Genomic DNA, 26694 nt, shown 5'->3' with positions numbered 1-26694 from the left:
TGGATTCAAATCTAAGATCTTTCACGGACCACATGCGTAACTTAGGGCAAGTTACTCAACCTCTCAGGTTTTGGTATCACCACTTATAAAGTTTACATACTAACAGGACAGACCTTATCATTGTGAGTGTTAAAGAAGTACGTAGATTGCAGGACAGTATTTGACAATATTAAGTAGTCAGATAATGGAACTGCTATTATTATAATGGCCACCAATTCATTGACTCAAAACCTTAGAACTTGTAGCTCCGCTATTGTAGGATGTTCGAGTTCTCTTTACAAAACCCCCGCCAAGTAGTAGTCTGGCCTCTGCATGAAACCTTGAGTGACCTGAAACTCTGAGACTTCATCCCAGTTTTGGACGGCTCTGTGGAAACCATGCTCACTATAAGGAATAATAATAATTAAAAAAAACCTCCCTGTAGTTTCTGCAGAATTGGTGCTAGTTCTGTTGGGACTCGGCAGAACGCGTCTAGTCCCTCTTCCGTGTGACACACTTTCAAGTATTTGAAGACAACTGTCAAGTCCCCCTGAGTCTAATTATATTGAAAATGGGGGGGGGGGGAAACAGACTAGAAAGAAAAGCAAGAGAATTGGTACGTGTCAGTGATGGATGAAGCCTCACACGTCGAAACAGGTAAAAGCAGAGATAAGTACCTTAGAAATCCCCCTAGAACGTCCCCCTTCCTAGTTGCTCCGAAATGAAAAGCTGTGCCGAGAACCTCCCTTTAAGGCTCTCCTGTTGGAACTCCTCGTTACTACCTGCCGGGGACTTGCCTTGATGGTATTAACGTAACTGCTGCCAAATAGACTGGGGGACTGTCTTTAAACTCACCTTATAGAGAGAGTCTTTATCGTAAGTTGTTATACTTGAAGCCTGAAATGGGTAGTAGACAAAGATGCTCTGGTTTTACGTGGTGTCTGAGCAGTCACCCTTTATTGTCACAGAGGCTGCAGAGCAGTTGAGCTCGAAGCCAGGCTCTCTGAGGAATGTGACACCGCCGCCAATTCTAGAGGTGTGGTCAGTCTCCAAGTTTTGTTAACAGGTTTGGTTCTGCTTCCTACTTCCCTGCTTGAGTTTCTAACTTTTATTCCAGGCATTCTGTTCCAAACATACACACCTATCATCATATCTTCAACTGAACCCACTTTTAAAACTACCCAAATAGATTAAAAAAAAAAAAAAACTTGATACAAAGACTTCTGATTGAGTATGGGACTGCTCTGTCCCCCAGCTCAGCAGGTGCTCAGCCTGTGGGTTCTCCTGTGAGATGTCAGTGCATCTGCTCGTGCCCCATGGACGAGTTGTCCCTCTTCAGGGTCTGTAATGAGAAGCCAGGGCAGGGGTTGACAAATTGTGGCCCTTGGGCCAAATCCAGCCTGCTTGTGTACAACTTGAGAGTTCAGCATAGTTTTTAAACTTTTCAATGACTGTGAAAAAGTTTTAAAGATCATTTTTTATGTGATACATAAAATTATATGGAAATCAAATCTGTGTCCATAAATCCAGTTTTACGGCAACCTAGCCACAGTCATTTGTTTACACACGGTCTGGGACTGCTCTCCTGTCACCATGGCAGAGCCGAGGACTTTGAGCAGAATCTAACGTTCCCGCTCTGATTTACCAGAATGGTTTGCTCATCCCTGGACTAGGGAATGAAGTCCAGTTAGTGGGAAGAATCAAAAATCTCAATCTGAAGGAAAAGAGGAAAAAAAAAACCAATCTGAGTGCTGTTTTGGGAGGGAAGGACTTACCCCCAAGCAAACAAGGAAACAAAAATGCCAACAAAGAGAGCAGGACACTGTTTGCATGTTTCAGTGCAAGTCACGAATCAAAATGACCAGAAGCTTTGAAGATTCCTTAAAAGCTCATCCCAGATTTGAACAGCTCTATGAAAGTTACGCTCACTGAGGGGGAGAGAAAAAGTCTCCCTGTAGCTTCTGCAGAGTGGATCCCAATTCTACCACTTGGGACCCGGCAGAATGCGTCTAATCCTCTTCCGTGTGACAGACTTTCAAATATTTGAGGACAACTGTCAAATCGCCCTGAGTCTAATTATATTGAAATTGGGGCGGGGGAAATAGAAAAGAAAGAAAAGGGGGCAGGAAGTAGACATGTCAGTGATGGATGAAGCCTCACTCACTGAAACAGACTTTTTTTTACACCCCCCTCCCCACCACAGATTCACCACTTTATATTAACTCTGAAAAACAATCCTCAAACAAATTAAGGATTGAAAACTGCTTAGATTTTGGTAAGGATGGAGAGGGGAGAAGCCCCACCACTTCTGTTTTCCCCTAGTGGCTTCAGATGTTGAGTTACTGATGTTGGTGACAAAGAAGAGATGCAGGCCTGCCAGTCGTTTTTCTGTCCTTCAGTGCAGAAATAACAGATCCTTTCTTGATGGTGAAATGGGGAGTAAGCCTTTCCAGAGGCTCACATCCTGTTTGTTTTAATGCAGTGGCGCTCAGGTTTTACTCTTGAAGATCTCCGGGTGAGGCTGTGGAAATACAAGCTTACTATGATTATTTATCTCTAGAACTCATTCTGAAGTGTTTCTGAGATTCAGTCTGAGGTCTAAGATCCAGAAACCTACATTTTTAATAAGTGATTCTAATTCAGAGGCTTCTTACTTTGAAAAATACTGCTTAACTTGCCTAGATCGGGAAAACAAATTTAAGTTGCACCCTGGTTCCAAACTCACTGCCTATAAACCATTGTTTCAATGTCCATAGGTACATTTTAACCTGGTTGCTCAGACCTTGGCGTCATCATTGATATCTTCTTTCTCTTTCACAACATCCATCGTGTGAGCAAATTCTGCTGCTCTACCTTCAGATTATACTCAGAATTCGAACGCTTCTTGTCAGTCTACTGCAACGACTTTGAATGAATCCACTGCCATCTCCACTCACCCAGGAATCACCAGGTGGTCATTGCTTTGCACCTGTCTTCTCTCACCACAACACTGCTCAGATCCCTCCGGTATCTTCTCATTTCACGTGGTTACAAGCCCAAAGCTTATAAGATCATATTTGGCCCATTCCCACTTTCTTCTCTGGGCTCATCTGCTCTCCTTCAGACCCCTCCAGCTGCACGGACCTCCCTGCTGTTCCTCAAGCAGGCTGGCGTACGTCTAGCTCAAGCCTTTGGAACTGACGTTCCCTCTGCCTTCAGTTCTCTTCTTCCAGGGATGATCTTGATTCACGTGCCATCTCCTTCAGATCTTTAGTTAAAAGTCACCTTCTCAGTGAGACCTTGCCTGACAGCCTTATTTAAAAATACAACTCGAATCACACCCCCAGAATTCCTCTTTCCTGTGTCTAACTTACTCTGTATTTAGCTTTCATTCTTTGACTCCCACCACCGCCACCCACCCCCAAGAATGACATCTCTGTGACTGGGGCACTTAGTTTTTATTCATTGCTGCATTCCACTGCCTAATACAGTATTTCCCTGATAGTCGGCAATCAATAAATACTAAACCCCACATTTGGAATAAAGCAGTGAGTCAGTAGAAGGCACGATTAAATGGTAAATTGTGTTTCCTTTTTTTGCCAAGATTGTAAAGGATGATAAAAAGAAATGATCGTTTGGACCCATAGAATCCAGAAGAGAAGCGTTATCCTCTTTCAGGGATAGTAACAAATACATAGGTGACCTTAGCGTTTTATGTTGTCAGGAACATTCATGCTGGTAAATCTTTCCCAAAATACTTGGATTTTGAGATCATGATGCTGGAAGAGACCGTCTGTGTTTTTCTGGGCGTCCTACACAAATCATTCAACCTAGGGATCCGAGGAGACGAAGGAATGAGGATGGATTGCTTATTTTTCACCTGTGCGTCTAACAAGTAATTTGGCCTAAAAATACGAATTTCAGACCTTCTGTTTACCACTGACAGTAAATGTGCAGTTCTCATGGTTAAAACACCTGCATAGCAGGTACTAGAATATAAAGTTATTTTTCACCTGCAGTGTTTCTTCTGATCCCGGCTGCAGCCATATACAGGACATAGGATAGGATGTTCATGATGCTGACTTTAAAGAGGAGGAAATTGAGGCTCAAAAAGTAAAATGACTTGTCGGAGCCTCCACAGGTAGGCATGAGAGCCAGAATGAGAATTTCTGTTAGCGTCTTCTTAACCCACTCTGGGCTCTTTCCATTTAAGTGCACAGTCTCTTATCCATTGCTGGACACCCAACACTCAGGTTTCTGAAAGGATGGACACGTTCAATTTTTCTCAGCGCTTAGAGAGAGCAGGGACTTGATACAGGTCATTTGTTTGTAAAGATACCTCCAGCTTTGAAAAGTGGTCTTTATAAGACCGAGCAAGGTATAACACGGCCCCGTCAGTTTTAAGGGTGCATTTTATAGAGGAACATGGTTACGTCAAGCTTTCACAGGCAAGAGTGAAATGTTAAAAAGGCTGTCATGGGCTTATCATATGTTTAGAGATAAGAAATTTTGCGAAGTGTGAAGAAATAGGTTGGCAGATGGGGAAAGAAGTTGAAGAAAACCCAGACTAAATTAATTTCGGGTGGAGGACCGAATTTATTTCTTATATGTATTTAGAGACATGAATTCCAAAATGTGAACAGTGAGGTGTTACCACGTGTTCATTAAATGGGAGTTAGTAGGTATAAATATTTGGAAAATGTTGCAGACGATAGCCTTGGCTGAGTGATTAAAAATGCACATTAGCATAACTTTCTTCAAGTTCCCTAATTACAAAACATGAATAAAACTTCATACGGTTGCCAGGGGATTCAAGGAGTGAATCCGCATAAAGCGCTTCGCACATTGGAAGTATTCAAAACGTGCTGATTACTGTTATGCAAAAGCCTTTGTGAGGTCTCACAGTAAAGGAACCTCTGTGGGATCAGCTCAGCTTTTCCCAAACACGGCAAACCATCGGGTCAGAACTTAGTAACAGCACAGAAGTTTGGAAGGTGCTATTGTAGACAGTCCAGTGGGTCGCAAGGACTAGGGGCACGACAGCCTGGCAGCCTCTCTTGAATAGCGTGCTTATTAATATGTTTATCCATCTAATCTTCCTGTTTGAATGGTCGCCCTCCTTTATTTTTGTCCAACGAATTCTTACAGATTTCTGTTCGAGAAACTGAAACTATGGCTTAAATTCTCCACCCCTTTCTGTATCCACACTCCTTGCACTGTGGTTTTGCAGTATTTCCCCTCAAGAGGCAGATTGTTTCCCTCTCTCTTGAATGGGCTGGTCTTTGAGTCACGTTGGCCCTATACAATATTACGGAAATGGTGGTGTTCCAAGCCAGGCCTCGAAAGACATGATTCTCTTCTCCTGCCGCTGCCTTGAGAACATACCCAGCATAACCTACTGGATCCCGAGAAACATGGAGCAGAGGTCAGTTAGTCCTATTCTAGCTGAGGCCCCGGGCACGGAAGGAGCCTAGCCCAGCTAACCCCCCTGCTGCCTGCAGACACACGAATGAGCCCAGCTGAGGTCACATAGGTCCCAGCTGACCCACAAATTTGTAAGAAGAAGAAATGGTTATTTTAAGCCATAAGTCATAGGGTTTTTACAAAAGTCTTATTATTGAAACAGCTCTATTAATACACCTTGTTTGAATCTTAGCCCACTGGCAGCTTGTCCATGTGGCGTCTGCTCACCTGACACGCCCAGGTGTCAGCGCTCCTCCCTTATTCTCCCTAAACAGCCTGCGCTCACCTCTTTCATAGCAGCTGTCTGACGGTGTGATCGTCTTACAGATCATCAGAGTGTGAGCTTCTCGAAGACTGAGTCTGTGTCTTTCACTTGTGACCACCTGACTTGCAGCGTGAGGGTTGGGCCCTCACAGGGGACAGTGACCAGGTGACTCCTTGGTGTTTAAGTTGTGCACACTGTCATGTTTTTGAGGCCTCTGTGCTGTCTGTAAACCAGAAAACGGGTCATCTCACTGAGGGAGCGTCTATTCTATGCTAGATCGTTGCCATTTTAAATGAAATGTTAATCGTCTTAGTGATAGATCCCCCTTAAATGCGTACTTGCCTCCTCATTTGCCTCAAATTCTTTCTCTCCTTAAGCCATTTTATATGGGTGGAAAGTGGGACCTTAGTATTTTTTTTTTAAAGCTCATTGTATTAAGCATTAACATGTATAGTTGAAAACAAATTTCATTTCACTTCTTTTAGGGGTGGTAAGACATGCTTTTTTTTTTCCCTTAAATAACTTTCAGGTGTCAGAAAGACACTAGAGTTGAGTACATCTTTGGCCCTGTTGTCACTTTACTACGTCTGTGCAGTTAGTCCTCTGTATCTCTGGGTTCCACATCTGTAGATTCAATCCATCAAGGACTGAAAACGTTAAAAAAAAAAAATTCCAGACAGCTCCAAAAAACAAAATTTGATTTTGCTGTTCATCAGCAACTGTTTACACAGCATTCACATTGCGCAGTTGACAGTTGAACAACGTAGGAGTTGGGGGCTCAGTTGAAAATCACGTATAACTTTTATATATGGGACTGGCGCATCCAAGGATTTTGGTATCTCCAAGGATCCTGGAACCAATCCGAGGATTCCTAGGAACAACTGTGTAATAAACACCCCAGAACATCTCTGTTCAGAACCAGAACTAGCAAGAGACAGCTGGAGTTGTTCAGTTGTTACACGATTTCATGGACATTTACTTTGTGCCTGGTGGGCTTGGCATCTCTTTTTAAAGATAAAAGAGTGTGCTGGGCGGTCAGGCACCTGGAGAAGCAGACTCAGGATTACTCCCCTAGCCTGTGTTGCCTGCAAATACATTTTGCTAACCTCTATGTGCACTGCCTCTCTAAGGTAAAATCTAACCCTCATCGGTTGCTTACTAGGTACCATGAAGTGTCTTAGGGCTTTAAAACAGTCAGAAAGAACAGCCGGAGCCACTCGCAGCCACTTTCTGAATGTTTATACTCATCCCTGCTAGTCCCATAAGATGCTCCCCCAAAACTTTAGGAAATGTTGCATATACCCCCTCTTAGAGGTTCGTCATATGCCCTAGACCCATCACATACATGAAGTTTTTCAGAAATCTAGAGAATGATGTTTCATTTTATTCTATCGATTTCCAACTTTTGGGGAAAAATAAACTGTTATCTTTCTATGAAAATGCTTTAAAAAACCTCCAATTTTGGAAAATAACTGGTTTAAGCCAATTTTTGACCTTTTCTTTCACAACCAACGAATCTAAATAGGCCAGGAACCATCTTCTAGTAAATCACACTGTTTAAAATGGCTCTGACCAAGGAGGAGGGTACAGCTCAGTGGCAGAGTGCCTGCTTACCATGCAGGAGGTCCTGGGTTCAATCCCCAGTCCCTCCATTAAAAATGATAAACCAAATTACCCTCTCCTCCCCTCCCCACCAAAAATTTAAAATGTAAATAAAATGGCTCTGACCAGTAGTAAGTAGTTATGATTAAACTCTTAGGAGTCTTCAGTATTTTAAAAAAACATCCAAAACAGGTTCAGTCCCTCAAGATATATTTGAAATGTGCAACATTGTATTAAGATTTTTCTGTGGAGAGGCAGAAAATTTTCTAGAGTGTCTATAAAAATAATGCATTTTGAGAAATAAGGTGACTGATACCCCAGTTATGCTATGGCTGGCCTCTGAGCACATAAAACTACATGGCAAGGACAGTTGCAGGTGTGGGTGCTGGAGCGGGGTAGGGATGTCACGAGGACATCCCGTCTTGGCTTCCATTGGCCTCCTTTATCTTCTCCTAGAGGACGGAAGGAGAAGTCAGGTTCACTATATTAACAGGTATTTGGAAACGGCTGTTGATGTGAAGGGCATTCCAGCCCCTGACTGCATGGGGCAGGGGTGTGTGTGGAGGGGGCCCTCATTGGGAGTTCAAAGTTCCACTCGTGGAATATCCTAAAATGTCAATAAAAGACTCTTTATTCATAAATAACTGATACGCAGTAATTTATGTCTGTACATTTATCTCGAAAAGTCTGTAACCATCCAATTTTTTTTTTGCAAACTCTACATAAAACATCCAAACCGTCCATTTTGTTCAATACAATATAACACAGCTGTTTGGCATTACCAAATATATATGTATATATATTTATAGATATATACATGTGCTGAAAAAGAAGCCAGTGCAGCCTTTGCTAAGAAGTCCATCCTAGTATTTACTGTACAACATTCAGAATTTACATTGATAATACAAGGCACAGAAAGTGTGGTATGAAGCCAAGGCCATGCTTTATTCAAACTCTCTCCTCTGGCTTGTTCACTCCAGCTTCATGTCAAATTAAGTGTTCAGTTCTGCTTTTTTTTTTTTTTTCTTTTCTTTTCTTTTCGGCTTTGAACACAAATGAAAGTTGAGAGTGGAATGGGTTTGAGATATGAGTCACTTGAAAGAACCACCCTCCCCACCCCCACACGCACACTTTCTCAAAATAAATAGAACAAAATGAAATGTTTTGAAGTTCTTCCATACAGAAATGGAGGTCAACAATTCCTCTTTGTTTTTTTTTTTGTTTTTTTTGAGTTTGCTTCGGGAGAATTAGCCAGTTTTTTCTAGCTGTTTATATTTACTTGCTGTAGTTCTAAGGGAGACTTCCTGGACTGCCTGCGTCCACGAGCTATCCTTCTGAAGGATGGGGAATGCTAAGCCAGTATTTATTCCAGCTGAAGAATGGAGAAAGCTGTTTTCCTGACCAGAAAAGTCCCACAGGTGGACTTTTCCCCACCTTCTTATACGGAAGTTTTGAATGGGAGCGGCCGATCCCGGACACGCCTTGGAAGGTGTTTCTGATTGAAATGTTTTAGTCACCCTCTGACGAGGCTCAAATGGAAAGCCCTGGGAAGGGGCGGCCCCCACCTTCAGCATCCCCAGAGCTCGCGAATGGAGGGGTGTTAGAATTATTAGGTCCGTTTCTGATGTAACGTCCATGTCAGTAACGGGGTCGTCAGGCATGACACTCTGCTTACAAACTCCCCTCCAGCAGCACGTTTCCTTTTCATGATTCAACAGAACCACAGCCAAGTTGCTACCTACCCCGATGTATCCAGTTTTAAAGGGGTCGTATAATTTGTCCAATTTGGGAATCTGGATGTAAACCATGCTTGAGAGAGTGAAATACTCTGGGGGGTCAGGGCAATCTGAAGCCAAAGGACATTTTCACTGCAATCATGCCTTTCGTAAAAGTATTTAACACCCATTTCCATTCATGCAAAGAACTACATTACCAAATTCAGTGATACAGTTTATAATTCAGCTTTTTTGGGGAAGAAAATGCCTCTGCCAGACTCAATATTAGGGGCGGGGGCGAGGGAGAGAAATTTTAAGCTTAGGCTTAAACATGAAGCTCACTGCCTTTTCTGTCTTTGGGTTCAGATGGCGGGTGGGTGCTAAGACATGGAGTTCAATGTTACTGTCTTTGGCCCGCCTGGTGGGAACATTCCAAATCCATGATCTTTCACAGCAAAAGGAAAAATCAAAGTAGCTGCTTCAAAAACCACAATTTTTCTATGTGAGTTAAATTTCCTACTTCAGATCACGGCACTACACACTAGTGACTAACGGCCAGGTCTGATTTCCATCCCCGTTTTCTCTTATGCAAAAAAAAAACAAAAAAACAAAAAAAAACACCCAGCACACAAACTGCCACGTCGGTTTTGTGGACGACCCTGGAGTGGGGATGTGAGGAGTCCGTGGGAGACGCTGGCTCTCCTAGAACTGCTTTTGCAAAAAACACCACATGCTGTCAATACAGCCAAACAGCGTTATAACCGCAGCTTTTGAAAAGATTTCGTAAAGTAAAAACACAAAATATGCAACACATCTAAGATTAGTAACATTTTCACTTTGTGACATTTGACAAAATACATTTTTGCTTGTAGTTCAGGAAAATTCTATGCAGACGAAACAGTGGAAACGGCAGAAACGGTGGCCATTCAGCGTTTGGCTAAAGCATCGATTTGTTTTCAAATACAGCGCTGTGGCAACTAACACCAAAGGGTAATAAAACTCGCCACTTCCTGCAGGACACTATTTGGCTCTCCCATTCGCCGTGGATGTCACCTCTAGTCCAGTCAGTGGGAGTCGCTAAGGATTCAGAACTCTGCCATGTTTCATGAGGAAAATTAATGACAATGGGCCACATGACGGGCCAGAAAAGCACGTTTCTCAGCTCCTTCCTGGTTCCTGTGACCTTCCCGGACCTCTGAGAGAACTTCACGTTCAACACATCTGATCGCTGTGTTACTCAACACCTTTACAGACGGACTAAGAAACCAAAGAGAAAGTGGGAAAAAAGGAAAACCAGAAGCACACCAAAGGGGGTTACAACATTTGAAATTGACAGGTAGACTGACCAGAGGGTTGGCCGGTGGAGGATGCCAACATCAACCAATTACATTATTTTCCTAGTCTGCCTTCCCTTCTCAACTCCGATGTGGAGACTTTCAGTCCAGGGAAACAGCTGCAATAAATCCGGAACTTTTAATCCAAAGAGAACCCGGTTTTAGTGATTTGACTTAATATCCCCTTCTCAAAGTCAACTAACTGAAAGAAAAACAGAGGGGCCGTGGCAAAGGAGAACACCTGCAGTCGGAGATAAACATTTTTTAAAAAGTGCGCCTGCATAAAGAGAACTGTCAATTCCTATTCATCTCTTAGGAAAAGGCCAGTAACTTTTTTGTGGGCGTACATCTGAGTTTTATGGGACTTTCTGCATCGGTAAATGAAGTTTGTATTTAAATCCAGAGTGAGCTTCCTTTTGGCTTAAAGAATTTTAATGTAAACCAGTAAGACTGCACAAGCAACGCTGTAAAAACCGTATATTGCCTTTATGATGCTGCAGGCTGGGGAAGCTGTGACATGCACCATTTTTGGTGGCATAATTTGAAGTCATGTTTAAAGCAGGACTATTAAACTTAAAGGCTTTTCTGAAGATTGAAAGATTTGGCATTCAGTGGGATATTTTGTAAAAAAAAAATTTTAAGTAACCTTCCAAGTATTAGAGGCCACTTTTAATGTTGCATTTTGCACCAGGACAGTAAGACATCTAAAGCAAGTGTGTAGACTGATGAATGAATCCCTTTCAAGAGGGCTGTTTGTGTTGTGATAGGGAAATACTAAAACAGGACAAAGGTTTAGGTTGTAGTGAGTAACCGCAAGTCCAAGGGCTAGGTCCTCAGTCCATCTGATCTGCAGTTTCATACTCTCTGCCACACACACACACACACACCCACCTTGGTCTGTAAATCTCAAAAACATGGGTTCTCTTTGGAATTCTACTCTAAAATATTGCATAATCCTGACATGCAATGACCACAGAATTTCATACTGGAGAAAACCTGCAGAAATCCTATGTAGGACCCTAGCAGAAATAAGTCAGAGAGAAATGTAAGGAGGGAACAAAATGGAGTGAAAGATGGACTTGAACCTTGGGCTGAAATCCGAGATGAATCATGTTCATTTGCTTTCTTTATCCCTCAATATGATAGGATGATCAAGTGTATTTATAAAACCCAGGCTAAAAAAAGAAAAAAAAAGTCCATGGGAAGAAATTCTAGACATTCAGGGATTGATAATAAATTCCTATCTTAAAATAATCTAGATAGAGTCCAGGGAAAACATTAACATTTTTCATCTGTTTTAAAATATAAAAAAAATATCAAAAATCTAAAAAAGATCCGTGAGGATTCACAGAATAGGTGAAACAATTATAAGGCCAATTAGAAGGGAAGAGGGAAAAAGGGCAGTAGGATGGTTGAAAACAAAAATCCTCCAAGATGGCTACTAAGCTCTACACCGTGTTTTTCCAAGTTCTTATTCAACAGTCAACGCAGCTCTTTTCCTTGCATAACACCCGCCCCCAACACCCCTCTGGATGGTTTTGGGTGACTGACCATCTACTTCCTCTTCTATCTCAGAGGTTATGTCAGGGACAACAAATGACTTCCCTGCTTTCTCTCTTTGCTCCCTAGAAGGAATAAACAAATTGAGTACAGGAGCAAAAGGGTGTTTTCCTGATCTGGATACGGTATTTTGAAAGTATGCTCAACAGTTCTAAGAGGATTCGTTTGTCTTACACACGATGCCTTTGGTTCCTGAGAAAAGCGGATGCTTTTGAATTTGATGTAGCAAAGCCTTCTATCACATACAGAGGACCATACATACCACACATTCGTTAGAGAAAATGACCAACACATTCAAGAGTGAGCTCTGCAATGCCTTACCCATGGTATCATAAATGAAATCTTTTTTTACTTAGGTGGAGATTCACATTTTTTAAAACATGGGATCTACAAAAACATTGTCTAAAAAATTGATCATATCCCTACTGCCAAGCACTCCCCACCTCCCCCATTCCCTGACGATTTTTTTTCTCACGTGGCCAACCTCTACGTCGCTGAGCAGCCCTGTGGTTCATCTAGGTCCTTGACTTTGGTTGTCCCAGTGCTGGACAGCTAATTTTGAAGATGAGCTGGAGGAAACCTGTTCATCTTTAGTCTACTAGGACATCTTGTCAAAAGAGATTAAATGTGACAAAAGACGGGGTAAAATGTTAAGATGGGGGTCACGTATTACCTGTGGTTTTCAGTCTCCACAATATCACTGCCTCTCATTTAAAACATAAAGCCGTATGTTAATGGTCTTGTTAACGGTCCTGTAAAGGAAGCATACTTGGTGAAGGTGAGTTACCAGAGCTTGAAGGCTCCCTGAACAATGCATGTGGTTTCTGGGACACGCTGGTAGAGGTATTTCCCAGGCCTGTGTTCTCGGATACCATTTACAGCAAAGACCGTCTGCTAACTTCCCAAGGGGCAAAAGGAGGCTGACCTGTAGCCCTCCAGAGAGACTGTGAGATAACATAGTACCAGAAGGCCAGAAAATTCGAGAATGGAGGTTGTGAAGGACAGGAAAGCCCCTCATTCCTTCACAGCGACAGTGCTGGGGAATGAAATCAACACGTGCGTCCTAGGATTTCAGCTTATTTGAGGCCTGTGGCATCTGCAGTTCAATGTCTCCTTGGACCTGATTTGACCTCTCTTGTCTCCAAATCTATGTAATAAGCTGTGTTCTAGTAGGTTTTGCAATTTGGGTGGCTTAACTGGGACTAGCGATGGCCCTGCTTTGTTGAGTTAGGAAAAAATACATTTCCATGTTGAAAAGTCGATGCTCCTTGAAATCTCTCCCCTACTGTAGTGGGTAAGGAAAGGGAAGAAAGAACGTGGACAGATTTGTCCTTGCAGAAATGAAGGTGGGGTATGCTGCAAGAACTAGGTTGTGACCTGTCTTACCTCTCGGTCTTGTTCCCATTCAGTGGCTAGGACGGACAGGGAAGTGGTGCTGGTGTGGTGCACTCGGATGCTAAATACTAAACGCCCTCCTCAACGGTGTCAAAGTCCTACAAATGGGCTGGCAACCCAGTTTCACTTCTAAAGGCCAGTTTACAATGATTGCCGACATCACAGATGCCGGTTGGCAGAAAACTCTGACAACCTAGTGCCAGAATCAGCTGGCCCTTTGGGGCACATCGTTGAAAACCTGTTTTAAAACATGCACTTACTCCATCTCTGCCTCCCCAGCTCTGCTGCAGCTCATCTTCCCCCACAGTTCCTTCTGCCTAGATAGGCCCTCACTTTTATCCTTGTCACTCAAATCTGAGAAGTTCATCAAGTGTTAACCCGAGTGTGGATTCAGAGGAGACAGTGGACCCCCCCTTATATTTAAGAGAACCTGTACTTTTTTTCCCTGTCAACATATTTTACCAATATAAAACTCAGTTGCTTCCATCAGGGGTGCTCACTGATTGTAAGTGAAGGCTGAATTCCCCAAGTGCTGCCGGGCAGAAAGCTGCCTCTTTCCTTCCCGTGCAAAGCCAATGTCCCAAAGCTGGCCGTCGCTCCGTCTCCCGGGGGGAGGTGGACTAGAGTCCGTTTTGCCTGCTGTAGCTGAAGTCGGCTTCCTCGAGCTGGGGTTCTGTGATGTTTGAGAGTTTCGTGTGTGTCCTCCCGATCTCTTCAAGGGCACAGGCCAGGGAGTCAAGGTCACCGTCGTGCTGATGACGAGCTTCCCACAGGTTCAAGATGACAGCAGATGGGCTACTTTGGGTAGCAAAGTAAGATAAATTCCTAGACAGAGAGTTAAACAAAAACAAAGCGAAAACAGAAATGGAGGGATACATACAAATCACTGTGAGAGAATTAAAAATGAGTTGTTAACAGACGTTATCACGATAGGAATAAAAAGCTCCATTAAGGCAGGTCTGGGGACAAGCCAGTGTATATCCCAACACTCGGCTGAAACTCTGCTTGGAATGTTACCAGCAACTGTCTTCTCCTCCATGCCTTTTCTCAGTCCTCACCTCCTTGAGTTGTGTGTATATATAGATGTATGTTCCTTTCTTGAACACCCTCTTGAAAAGCTCTATTACATTAGCTTATGTGATGATATAACTCATTCCTATTTTTTCTCCCCCAAAATATCTGACCCCTCTTTCTCTCTCTCTCGGTAAACATGAGGGCTGTCAAGATTCCCTTTGATTTCTTCTTTCCTTCCTCAGTGGGCTCATACACTTTTGGAGTAGTTATCAACTCCAAGTGGACAGTGTCTAAATCTGCACCTCCTGTCTTACTAGGTTAGTATGAGCTGGTCACCGGCCTCTAAATGGCCCTGGGGCTGCTCCAGTGAGGTCTCTCTCCACCTCAAACTCAGTGCGTCAGAAATGGACAGAATCTCCATGCCTCCCATTGGCCCCCATTCTAACTATAACAGATATCCCAGTAATTACCACTATCCTTATAATCTCTCACACTAGGACATTTTAAAAATATATTCTTATTGTATTTTTAAAAATTGAATTATAGTCGATTTACAATATTAGTTTCTGGTGTACAGCATAGCAGTTCACTTAGGACATTCTATTTTTTTAATTTTTATTTTTTCCTTCAGTATATTACCTATGTTTTAATTCCCTTTGGAATCATATTCACATTGTTTTTACTTCTTATATTTTTATTCTAAACTCTCCTACCAGTTTATATATATATATAAATTTATTGACGAATTGTCAGTTTACAATGTGTCAATTTCTGGTGTACAGCACAGTGCGTCGGTCATACATGAACATACATATATTCGTTTTCATATTCTTTTTCACCCTAAGTTACCACAAGATATTGAATTTAGTTCCCTGTGCTGTACAGTATAAACTTGTTTATTTTATATATATTAGTTAGTATCTGCAAATCTTGAACTTCCAATTTATCCCTTCCCACCCCCTTACCCGCTGGTAACCATGTTTGTTTTCTATGTAGGACATTTATTTTTGAATCCTCTGTTTCTTTCTTTTTGACAAACTCATCAGCTTCACTCGTCTTCCCCATTCATACTATTTGTATGTAACTTATGCCCTATCATTTTACGGCCTGAATCACAGCAGAAGCCTTATAGCTCTTTATGCTTCCAAACTCCTGAATATACCCTGTGTACTGTTTCTTCAGTCATCAGGTACCTACTCCACTTGTTTTCAACGCCGTCCTTGGTCAGGCCTCAACCGAGCTACGGTAACATATATATTTTCCCTCAATGTTCTTTTGTCCTTTGAGCCACTGACCGCATCTCAGGTAATACTTGGCTTCTTGCTTTCATCCAGTGTATTCTGTTCCCTTGGAAATGTCCACTTTCTCTTCTTCCCCTCTGTTGATCAAGATCCTACACTCCTACAATGCCTGGATTGTAGACAGTTCTCATCTCCTCTTTGCTCAAAGGGATTTCTTTTCTCAACTCTTATGTTTGTGCTTAAATTTTCTTGTGAGTAAAATACTCATATATTTCATGTGTGCGAGCTCTGCCTTCTCAGTATGATTACAGACACCTGAAAGGGAAGGCTCCTAGTTAATAATTTTCTGATGCCGCAACAGCACTCATAATACTATGACAACAAGTGTTTATTCACTATCCATCAGCTAAGTAATTGATCGCTAGGAGCTCTTTTCAGATGATAAGGGATCTTCACTGAAAACAAATGATAACCTTTTGGACAATAACTTTGCTATGATGAAGACGAGGACAACACAAAAGATGAAAAGGTCACAGTTTTTCATAGGCAGTTTTACAGCAGGGATAGAAATGTCACCTCTGGGAAAATTCTGATGAGTTGAAAAGACTGTCAGAGTCAACCAAGAATTGCCTGTCTTGGGGATGGTCTGACTTTCCATCACCAGCCTCAGCATATAATCACAAAGTAGACTTACGTAGCCACGAGCAACTGGATGAGATGACAAGCTTTTAAGGGCACATTACCATTTACAACTAACACACACACAGTAACTGAGTGAATAAAGTGCTGTTTTATTTAAAGGTCTAAAGGGACTGCTTGAAGCTAGCTAGTTGCCAAATAGCATAAATATCAGGGTACTGTATACACATTCCACTACATCTGAATCTTGAATTGAGAGAGGGAGAAGGCTAGCTTAAAAATATTCTCTCCAGTTTTTTTCTTTTATCTTGTCTTTCCTTCCTTCTCCCCACTGCACCCCCCCATATCTGGCCCTGGAATCAAATGTCATTATTTATTTCTACACTGATAGAAATGGCTGAGCAAACACTGCTTCAGGACTTGAAGGGACCCTAGTCTCACTTCTTCCTAGTTGTAGGGAGCTCTTTGCGTTGAAAGTTGTTACATCTCCAGATCTATAAACACAGTGGTACACCCCAACCAACATTCAGGCAGCGTACAAACTGGAGGAGTAGCTGAAAAAGAGGCAAAACTGAGAGACTGGTTCTGAGAGGAATCCAGGTGGGCTGTGTGATAATCTCTTTCCGTGTAATTTATGAGAGTAATGAGCATGGACAGACAGTGGTTTCTGGTGTGGGTACGTTACTCCTGATGCTCTCTGTTGTCATTTCAAAAGAAAAATAATGCTGGCAAGCACAACCAAAAACGCAGCACAGATTTCTCATCATACTATTGAGGGTTTCTGTTTTGTATTTGCTATTGAACAACAAGGGACTAATGTCTACGGGAGTGACTGGCATCCTTGTGATCCTATTAATCCCAAAGCCAGACTTTATTCTATAACAGGGGTTGACAGACTATTTTTTAAAGGCCCAGACAGTAAATATTTTTGACTGTAGGGGCCACATAAGGTCAACTAATCTACTCAGCTTTGCCATGGTAGTGCAAAAGTGGCCATAGATGATACCTAAGCAAGTGTGCGCAGCCGTGTTCCAGTAAAACTTTATTGAGAGACACTGAAATTTTAATGTCATACAGTCTTCACACGTCACACCATATTACTCTTGTTTATTTTCCTGACCGTTAAAAAACCCAAAACTAGCCAGGTAGGGTAGAGCTCAGGGGTAGAGCATGTGCTTAGCATGCACAAAGTCCTGGGTTCCATCCTTAGTACCTCCATTAAAAAAAATTAAATAAATATACCTAATTACCCCCCACACACACACCAAAATGTGAAAACCATTCTAGCTCTTGGGCTGTAGATAAGCAGGTGGTGGCCAGATTTGGCTGACAGGCCATAGTGCTGACTGTGGTCCCACGTTGTCTTATGACCCAAACTAGATTTCCAGACACAGTGGCCATTTGAGAGAAGATGAGACTGAACTTTTGGTTTGTTTTGCGTCTGAAAATAAGGCCCCAGAGGGCCAGAGATGCTGTACCCTCAAGCTACACAGCCTGCTCCAAACACTCTGAGAACATTATCCGTCCATAACTGTCAGGGAGCTTTGACATTTCAAGACATGACAAGTTCTGGGCATGAAAATGCAATAACAGAACTTTAGGAGAGGCATAGAGAATATGTTTTGGAAGTTGTGATGAATTTTTGTCCCAACACGCTATTAAAAACATTCCTGAATCGGGCTATGGTGGGAAGGTGTTCTAAGTGCACTCGCCTAGAGGAGGAAGAGAAGAGCTGCAGGATGACTCCTTGGTTCTGAACAGCCCTGCAAACGCCCGGCTTTGCAGACTGGGTGCCCAGGGCTAAAGGAAGCTAACTGATCAAAGAGGCAGAAGCAGAGCTCTCCCTTGGCACGGACCTGGGAACGTATTGTAGCAAGTGGGATGTTCTCCCCAAAGCATGTTTCAGATATATTCTCTGCGTTTATACCAGTACACTTGGCAACACACACACATCTCAAATTCCATTTGATTTTAGAGACATAGGAGCATGTCAGCCTTATTAAAAATGGTCAGTCAGCTTTGTGGTTAAACAGACATCCTATTAAACTGCACTTACCTGTCTACATCAGAACAACTACTAGATAAAAGACCCTAAAATCCTAATGCTATAGGCTCAAAGATAGCTGGATCATTTTACTGCTCACATGTGTGCAAATGCATTATGATTTTTTTTTTTTGAAAACTGGTATACCATATATCCATGTGGTTCCCTCCACACTGCCCTTTTGAAATTATTCTGATCCCAGTCTGTGTGACCCATTTCTCTTCATAATAATGCTGGTGCATTTAAACACTAGCAGGTACATGCACACACCATTCAGGGAACACTGTTAATACTAGAAAGTAGAATTCATAGCAATAGTTGATTTCCCGAGTGTCTCTGATTTTTTTTTTTTTTTTTTTGAAATGGAAAAAGGAACACTTAGCAAAAACTATAGTTCTGAAATTCAGGTGGATGGCTTAAAACAAAACCATTTTTTCCCCTTTCTCTTTGAAAAATATTTAAAGAAGTGAATGTGTATTATGCTGGTCTCAGATATTTCAAATTTTTACTTTTTTGTGCACTGAACCTTTTCAAATTCTGATCGACTGAGGTAATTCGGAAAAAGAAGATTTATTTTTTGTGATACTGTAAAGATGATGCATTCTGTGCAGATAAGATTATCTACTTTCAAAATTTTCAGAAGTTACTTTAGAATCACTCTGTCTTCAATCCATTTGTCCTAAGCCCTATAGACTCAATGACTTCATCTTTCTCTTTGGAACTCTCACTGAAAGAGTACAGATAGACTAAAAACCATGCTAAGACAGCTGAATAAACTTATCCACGTGAATTCATTGAGTGGTAATGGGTCTATTAAATGTAATTTTGTTTTGTTGAGCCCACATGCTTTCTCTTCACCTGAGTGCCTGAGGGGTTTTACTACCATGACGAATTTCATCTTTCTGAGGCTTTCCTATCCCCGCCCCGTTATCCCCAATTAAAATCCCCTGCTTTATGTGGAAGCCAGGGCAGAATTTGGAACAAGCATCTTGACCTTAGCAAATTCCACTAGCTAGGCACAGTCCCACTTATAGTGGTGTATATGGGTCCAACACTGAATTTTTGTATAGAATCTTATTTTCAAAATACATCTTCAAATGAATGACCCTGTTAAACTCATCATGGAAATGAGGTTAGATTTGAGGACTTTTGGAAATAGTTATTTCCTTCTGCTTTCTCTTTTGGGTACAAAGAGGTGGGAAGAATTGAGAACCATGATTAAATTCTACCATGTAAGTCTTTATATACTAGTGCAACATGGTTCATTTTATGAAAAGGAGAAGTGTCTAGGTGTCCAGTGGGAATTTAAAGATACCACCCTTTCTTTAGTACTTGAAAGCAGTATTCAAATACAAATGTCTTAGGGAATAGTAGCATCTAACTCCTCAATCAGTTAGCAGAGAGATTAGATAACATTAATGGAGGGAGGCCCAGGTCTGAGGTGCGATCTCAGCCCCGGGGACACGCTCGCAGGAACATCACCAAGGGCACCTGCACTTAAGCTGGAGTCTGCCTGGCTTAGCTCTGTCTGACTCTGCGTGGCTTATAAGGAGCTCCCTTTCATCCTGAATTCCAGATAACAAAGCTTTTATTTTAGTTACTCAGAGCCCTGCTACCAGGGGGCTGCCTGGTATGCCTCTTTGAAAGTGGGGAGGTCTTGCTTTGTGACTAATTGTGAGAATGGATTTCCTCTGTGATTAAAATCTAGCAGGGGACCACATCTAAGCTGCAGCCTAACACCCTTCACGCAGAAGCCAGCTATCTGCAGGCGCGTGCCATGCTGCATTCAGAACTTAGGACGTCCCCCAACGCTTCCAAGCGGAAAGGAGCGCTTACACCTGTAACGTGACGGCAGCAAGTTTGTTCATATTCTACAAACTGTTGTCATTTACAGCTGAATTGACTTTTTTTTTTTAAAGCATATTTGAAAAATATCTTCTTTCTGAATAGGCTGGCAGCATAGAAAGTGAAAACTCAGTTAAGCTGCCTGTAATAGATTGGGGAACATCATTCCAAGAACAGTGCGTAATTCTACCACATAGCACCAGACAGGGAATTGAAGCAGAGTGATGATGAAAAAAATATTAATATCCCCGCTATCATCCTAATTGTCTCATTTAATGAAAGTCTCTTATGTGACCAAAATCAACCCTCCATATGGTTCTTTAAATGCAAATAGGAGAAAAAAGCCATTTATACTGAACAGCAGTAATTGGACACAGCATAAGCATTTGGTTCATTCATCAAGGTTTCATCCCCAAAATTCAGCCTCACTGGGTACTCAAGAAACAGCAAGGCAGCTCTCAGGATGAAGCAAGTCTGTTTCATTTCCTAAAAAGGAAGCAAAAGGTGCACTCCCTGATGCCACCTCTGCCTACTGCACCCCCCGCCTCACCCCCGTGCCTCCAAATGAAAGAAGGCTGGTCTGGGGAACACCAGAGGAGAAGATGCAGGCACGTGGAAATGTGCAGAGCTCCCCTCTGTCACGCCCTGGGCGCAGTGCGTTAATTCTTTTGGGCCAGTCAATTTGGCAGTAAAATTCCCTTCATTGTTCTTTCTCTTGCCTGTTCCATGGTCTGGCTCTTGAAGGGGACTGGCAAGGATTCTCCCTTCTCTGGAAGAAGTGTGCAAGCCCTGGAGCTTTCAGGACCCCCTGTGACTTGCCAGAGGAGAATAAACCCAGTTGGAGTCTTTGTGTTCACTTCTCCAGTCTCATTCCTGATTAAGGCTATGACAGTTTCTCAGCTTTGGCAGTGAAAGCTGTAAAATCAAATCTTGACTTTTCTTTGAATTGGGATACAGTTTGGAAAAATAATCTCGTTTAATTTTCCTCTTCAGTAACATGGAGACGTTTTCGAGACTCCTAGGGGTAAAGGAGAATGACCCCTGTTTGTTCCAAGAGAAAAGGCCATTAATTGATTATATAATAGTAGTTGATCCTTTTGCAAAATATTCAATATGTGTTTCAATAAAACCTCACATATAATTGAAAGGAAAGAGTTCATGATGTAAAGGACACTCTACTGAACAAGGTAAAATCCTACCCGTAACTTCTTTTGCTCAAATTAGGAAGACATCATATCCAGAGACTGACTCGGGCAGCTTTTCCAGTGTTGTTTGAGACTGACCTGCGAAGGGGATTTGTTTTGGCTATAAAGGGGCTTGGGGCATGTCCATCTTTTCTGAAAACTGTATTAGCTGAAAGGAAGGAAACCCATTGCTTCAAAGACCAGTGCAAAGTCACCCTTGCCTGGAAGGAATGCAGCACCCCTAGCCACCAAGCCCTACAGCTCCGAGAGGGGAGCACGACTTTGGTTCTCTTGGAGGGATAAAAACAGCTTCTCCGCCATATTGCCTTCGGGAGAAGCACCTGCCACTCACAAACCATATACAGCTTGTTCATGGCTAAACCGGCCCCAGGCTGTCTCCAGCTTCATATTAGTGGGCAGTTTCATGAGTCATTGACTGAAGTGGAATGAAGCCCGAACACCCACCACTTGGCTGTGTTGGGTCCCTCTGGCCTCACTCTGAGGTCTTTCCAAAATCAGACTCTGCATAAGTCCATTGGACCAGAACCAGAAAATCTGATTTGAACTTTTATCATATTTTGCCTCCAAGGACCTTTGAAAAGGCTATGTCCCTGTGTATTAATTCTCCTTAGAAGAGTCATGAAAATTGTTTTTTGGAAATGGCAGCCTCACATTCACTTTTATTATTTAAAATAATAAAAGGACGTGTTTTCCAGCCTCTCGCCTGCAGAACGCAGACAGCTTCATTTGGTGTAGTCCTAGCAAATCCCAACACACGGGAGTGAAAATGCCTAGTCTCGCTGGTTGCTGAGGGACCATCCTTGGTGGTCTGTCTGGGATGCAGGCCTTCTGTGTCTATTCTGTAATCACTTGCCCTCTCTTTCCTCCTCCTTTCACCTGAAAAGAGAGCTGGCACTGGGACTGGTGGCCTTCTAGTGAATGCTCCACAGTTATTCAGAGACAGATTAATAAGCTGTCTTGCGACCTTCCTCTGTCCTTTTCCACTGCCCTCTGGCCATTTCACTGTTCCTGTGCATCCAATTAAGAGGGTGGACAGAGGGAATGGAAGGATATGACCTCAACGTGACAAGAATGTGCTTCTCATTAGAGGTCCTGGTAAAAGCTTTGATGGAAAAACAAGTTACTGTAGTACCCCTGATCAGCCAGGAGGTTTGAGAAATTTCATTTGCCCACGATTTCCGTACCATCACCCATGAACAATAACATCCAAAATATACTGGAACCATTTTAACCAGCTGACCAGTAAGAAATATGTTTCTCTGGCTGTGCTTACACGTTTTCAAACAAGTGTACTACTGCGAGAAACTGCTCATAAGATGTAATTTATAGACTCCTGTCCATCTTGGAATCCTTTCTTTCATCTTGGCTGCTTCCCTTCTCCTCATCCTCCTGTATCTCATGCACTTTATCCAGCATCTGTTCCCATAGCAACTTGGTCAAGCTGGCTATGTTTTCACAAGGGTTTCTGGACTATGAAAACTGAGATTTTCATTCTTAAAGAAGAATGGTAGAGTTTCAGGCACTAAGACCTGAGAGAAAAGACAGGTACCCTCCATATGTTAGTCATGTTACCTGTTCTCTTTTGAGACCAACATTCAACATCCTTTGATGCTTCTTCGTATCTGTTCTGTTTATCAGGAGGCAAGTTTTTAAGGTCAAGTGTACCATTCAAGGAAAAAGTTCATGTCATTCATCCTAGAAAAAATTAATGAATTTCCCCAAGGTAGCTGGTACCACCTAGGTATGTCTAAGTGTAATTTAAAAAACAAAAAAGGATCATAAAAATACAAAGTGCTACAGCAGTATAGATATGGGAGAGTCCTTCTAGCTGAAGCAGTTTCTGGTATTATTCAGTTTGTTTAGTTCTCAGCAAAGCTCCCCACCATCTACTACATGATCAGTTCTTTATTAGCTCTACCCACCTACCAATCACCTGTGGCCAAGAGCACTGGGTTCCTGCAGCTGAATGTGTAGAACAGATGTGCGATCTCAGCTCTGAAACGCAGCAAGGACTCTGAGCAGCCGTCAGTCTGCTCACCGAATCTGTAATTCCAACTGTTAACTATGACGTTCTTTAGCTAGGCGATGTAGCTTGCTTATCGCGATCCATGTGCCAGGCAAGTCGCAAGGCCACCTGTGTTGCCGCCTTGGCGCACACCCCACTGGCATGTCTCACATTCTTACTGACTGCCAAGACTTTACCTTCACATTCTATGTCTCTTCTCTACTATTCAGATCGAAGCAGAGGCTTCTTTGGCAAAAAAGGCAAACTATCATCAGTGACATCTGCAGTTACCAAAAGGAGGAGAGCATTTTCGTTGGCAATATGATAACAGCAAAGGTTTTCCCTCCGCTCCCTTTGAAAACTCTTCCTTCGTGGCTTGAGGGCTGTTGCTTTATGAGCTTTTCACTTTCGGACACAGAAAGGAGGGGGAGGAGTCAGGTAGAGGTGTGTCACAAGCTCAGGGTAGGTGAATCCTCTAACAGGAGACTGACTGCGTGCTTTGCGGTCATCTCTCTCGTGTGATCCCAGGGTTGATAAAATCTCAAGGTCTGGAACAGTTTTCTTACCCAATAATATTGGCATAGTGACGACATCAGATTTCTGTGTTTGAACATACATTAATGATCGCATTCGTGATGGATGATTATACTGCATAATGAGTGCTATATTATTTGCAACCGTAAGAGAGCGAGACCAGTGATTTAAGATTACACCATAAGAAGCTGTGACAAATTACACCTGAAAGTCCCCTTGGTCTCTGCTGCATATGCTTCTTCCCAGGGGGAAGACACATTATTGCTGCAGTAGTGAAAACATACAAGGAGCCTGACAGTTTCTACAGAATGAGAATGAGCTAACGTGGTGCACGGTGGTCTTCCACAGTCTTCTGCTTTTGCATCTCTGCCTGTCTTGCTGGCCATCTCTGCTGGAAGGACGCCAGCCTGCAGAAAGGGTCCCCACAGAGGGGCTGGATGCAGAGGTGCTGGTAGTTCTGACTGAAGCTGCTGGTGGCACCTGAAGCTGGTCCAGCTCCAGGTGCTGTGTTGACTGAAGCCACCAGTCCTATGACACTTTCACTTCATTTAAATGCATGGTCAGCAGCCGACTATGAGTCACTGCCTGCTTTGGTAAATAATGTTCACTGGGACACGGCCATGCCTGTTCCTTTAGGTATTTCCTCTGTAATTGCTGAGTAGTTGCAAGAGATCCCACCTGGCCTAAACGATCTACTATCCGGTTCTTTAACAGAAACAAAAGTCTGCTAACCCCTAGTTTAAATCGCTCTCACTCCACAACGGAACTCCTTTTGGAGAGCGAAGCTGGGGAATAAAGAGGAAGGAAATGCCATTCACTGAGCTTGAATATGTTAGCTGAATAAAGTTTATAGATACAAGTAGGTTCCATGCATTCATGCTGTTCTAATTTGCTATTAATTGTGAATAGTTCAAAGCTACCATTTATTGAAAATGGACACTTTCTCGGTACCGTGTTAGAAACTTTCCATAAAGTGGGTTGAGTTTTGTATATTAAGGACATTTAGGCTTTCCTGGAGGAGGGGGTCTTAGGGAGAAACAAAAGCAAGCAAAAAAACACAAAACAAAACAAAAAACACCAGGCACACCAATGTTCACGTTTTTCTGACCCCGACATGTGCTCCTGTGTAACTGTGTGCTGCTCATTAGGGCCCAGAGACAAAAGGATGTTAACCTCAGTCTCCCAGCTTGCAATGCATTCTCCCTGCTGTGCAAGGTCAGGGCTGGATGACTCAGGAGCCATGTGTGTTTTCTCGTGTGTTTACTGTAAATGGAGAATAAGATGAACAAGACAAGAACATGCACACAGTCATGCAGGAAATTAATGACAGCGTCCACGGGCATGTAGATATCTTGTGGCAATTATTTTCTTGTAAATGGTGAATTAAAAATCATAAACTCTTACAGCCAGAATGGATTAGAGACTTAATATAGTTTGAATTCTGTGAACTGCATCTGAAGAAAAAGTAGCCTCGGGACGGTAAGTGATGTGTTCAGGCAGACTGGAATTAGCTGTAGAACCAGGCCTGCCTTCCAGGTCTTTCGAGTCCCTGCCCAATGCTCATTTTTCTTTTATTTTTCAGACCAGATTCTGTTCTCTGGGTTAGTTTTTCATTCTTGTCCTCCTGAGGATCAGAAAGTGAACCTGACATTGCTATGGTGTCCACAGGTTATAAACGAGACATCTCATCCTTTATCAGAGTTGCTGGGGAATATTCAACCTAATTTTCCACCCCCTGTACAGTCATATGTTTCTGTATTCCTTCATTTTCAATATATGCCTTTTAAAGACTGTATCGACTCTTTCCAGGCCTGTCTGTCCCTGTAAATTCTGTCCTCTCGTGCGGTCATGCCTCCTGTCTTGATTTTCCTCTTTGAGTCTGACTGCTTTCTAGTCGGGCCCTTTGCTTTTAGGCCCTGGATCAGGGAGCGGCCCTCTATCCCTTCTTGGCAGACGTCTACCTCCCTTTCAGAGAAGAAAGAGGCAGGTAGGGTGCCTCTGAAAAGAACGAACGAAAAAAGGAAATGACAGAGTAAGCCAAACAGTAAGAAAAATAAGGCTTTGCCTCAAAGGGGAAAAAAAAATAGAAATAAATAATACCAAAGGAAAGGGAAAGAAAATGATGCTGGCAAAACTTGCTTTCTTTTCTTTTCATCCTGGGCATGCGCAGTAGGTAAGGGAGGGAGGACACATTACTCCCCAGTGCCGGCTCCCTCCCAGTCATCCCTTAAGCTGAGCCCGAACCTGCCGCCCCATCAGTGTTGCCCTGAGGAGTACCAGCCCTGTTTTCTCTCATCTGAAGTCATGGAGCCCACTGTGAATCTCTCATCTACTCTTAATCACAACGTGAGCCCGGTAACGACCAGTGCCGGTTTGAGCAGCAGACTCATTTGTGGCGCCTCGGTAAATGTTCGCTTGTTTCATGACCTCTGCCTTCAGACCCGAGAGGTATCATCTCCCAGCTTCCTTCATACTCAGTCCCCCACTTCTGCAGGCTGAGCGTCCTTGTTGAGGGTTAAATACTGCTGAGGGTTACCTGATGGGAGGGAGGAGGTGTGAGAAACATGATTCTTTGTTTCTCTATCACTGGTTCAAAAGTCTGCTGCAAATCCCTCAGGAGCATGGAGATAACACAGCCTAAACCCCAATTAGCAAAGCTGGAGACGGGACCAGGAGCAACGCAGGACTGTCCCATCAGTCCCCAAAGGCAGAGTGCGGTTGCAGGAAATGCCACACATGGTGTTACATTTTTGCTCTTTTCCCACTTACCCAGATTTCACATAAACTATGGCCAGAGGAATCCATGAAGATATCAGGGCCCGGAAACCACCCACATACACCAGACCTATTTTATTTTTCAAGCTCTTTTAGTGAA

At 42.8% G+C, this 26694-nt stretch overlaps 1 protein-coding gene and 1 non-coding gene across 11 annotated transcripts in view; one reads left to right on the top strand and one right to left on the bottom strand.

Annotated features, from left to right (window-relative positions):
• The first annotated feature begins 7262 nt into the window (after nt 1–7262).
• TRNAG-ACC (transfer RNA glycine (anticodon ACC)) lies at nt 7263–7338 on the top strand. The gene has a single exon. It is a non-coding gene; the product is annotated as a tRNA-Gly (tRNA).
• A 563-nt stretch (nt 7339–7901) lies between these two features.
• The window catches only part of UNC5D (unc-5 netrin receptor D), a 494882-nt gene continuing 476089 nt past the window's right edge, over nt 7902–26694 (bottom strand). For all 10 annotated transcript variants that reach the window (XM_074353354.1, XM_074353355.1, XM_074353356.1 and 7 more), the window contains one exon: nt 7902–14117. In XM_074353354.1, the coding sequence (XP_074209455.1) occupies nt 13913–14117 (205 nt within the window). In that variant the 3' untranslated portion in view covers nt 7902–13912. The remainder of the gene's footprint in view (nt 14118–26694) is intronic.

The sequence above is a fragment of the Camelus bactrianus genome, chromosome 26 (genome assembly GCF_048773025.1).
Source record: "Camelus bactrianus isolate YW-2024 breed Bactrian camel chromosome 26, ASM4877302v1, whole genome shotgun sequence".
Lineage (NCBI taxonomy): Eukaryota > Metazoa > Chordata > Mammalia > Artiodactyla > Camelidae > Camelus > Camelus bactrianus.
Note: the sequence above shows the minus strand (reverse complement) of the source record. Positions and strands in the feature narration are given on the sequence as shown.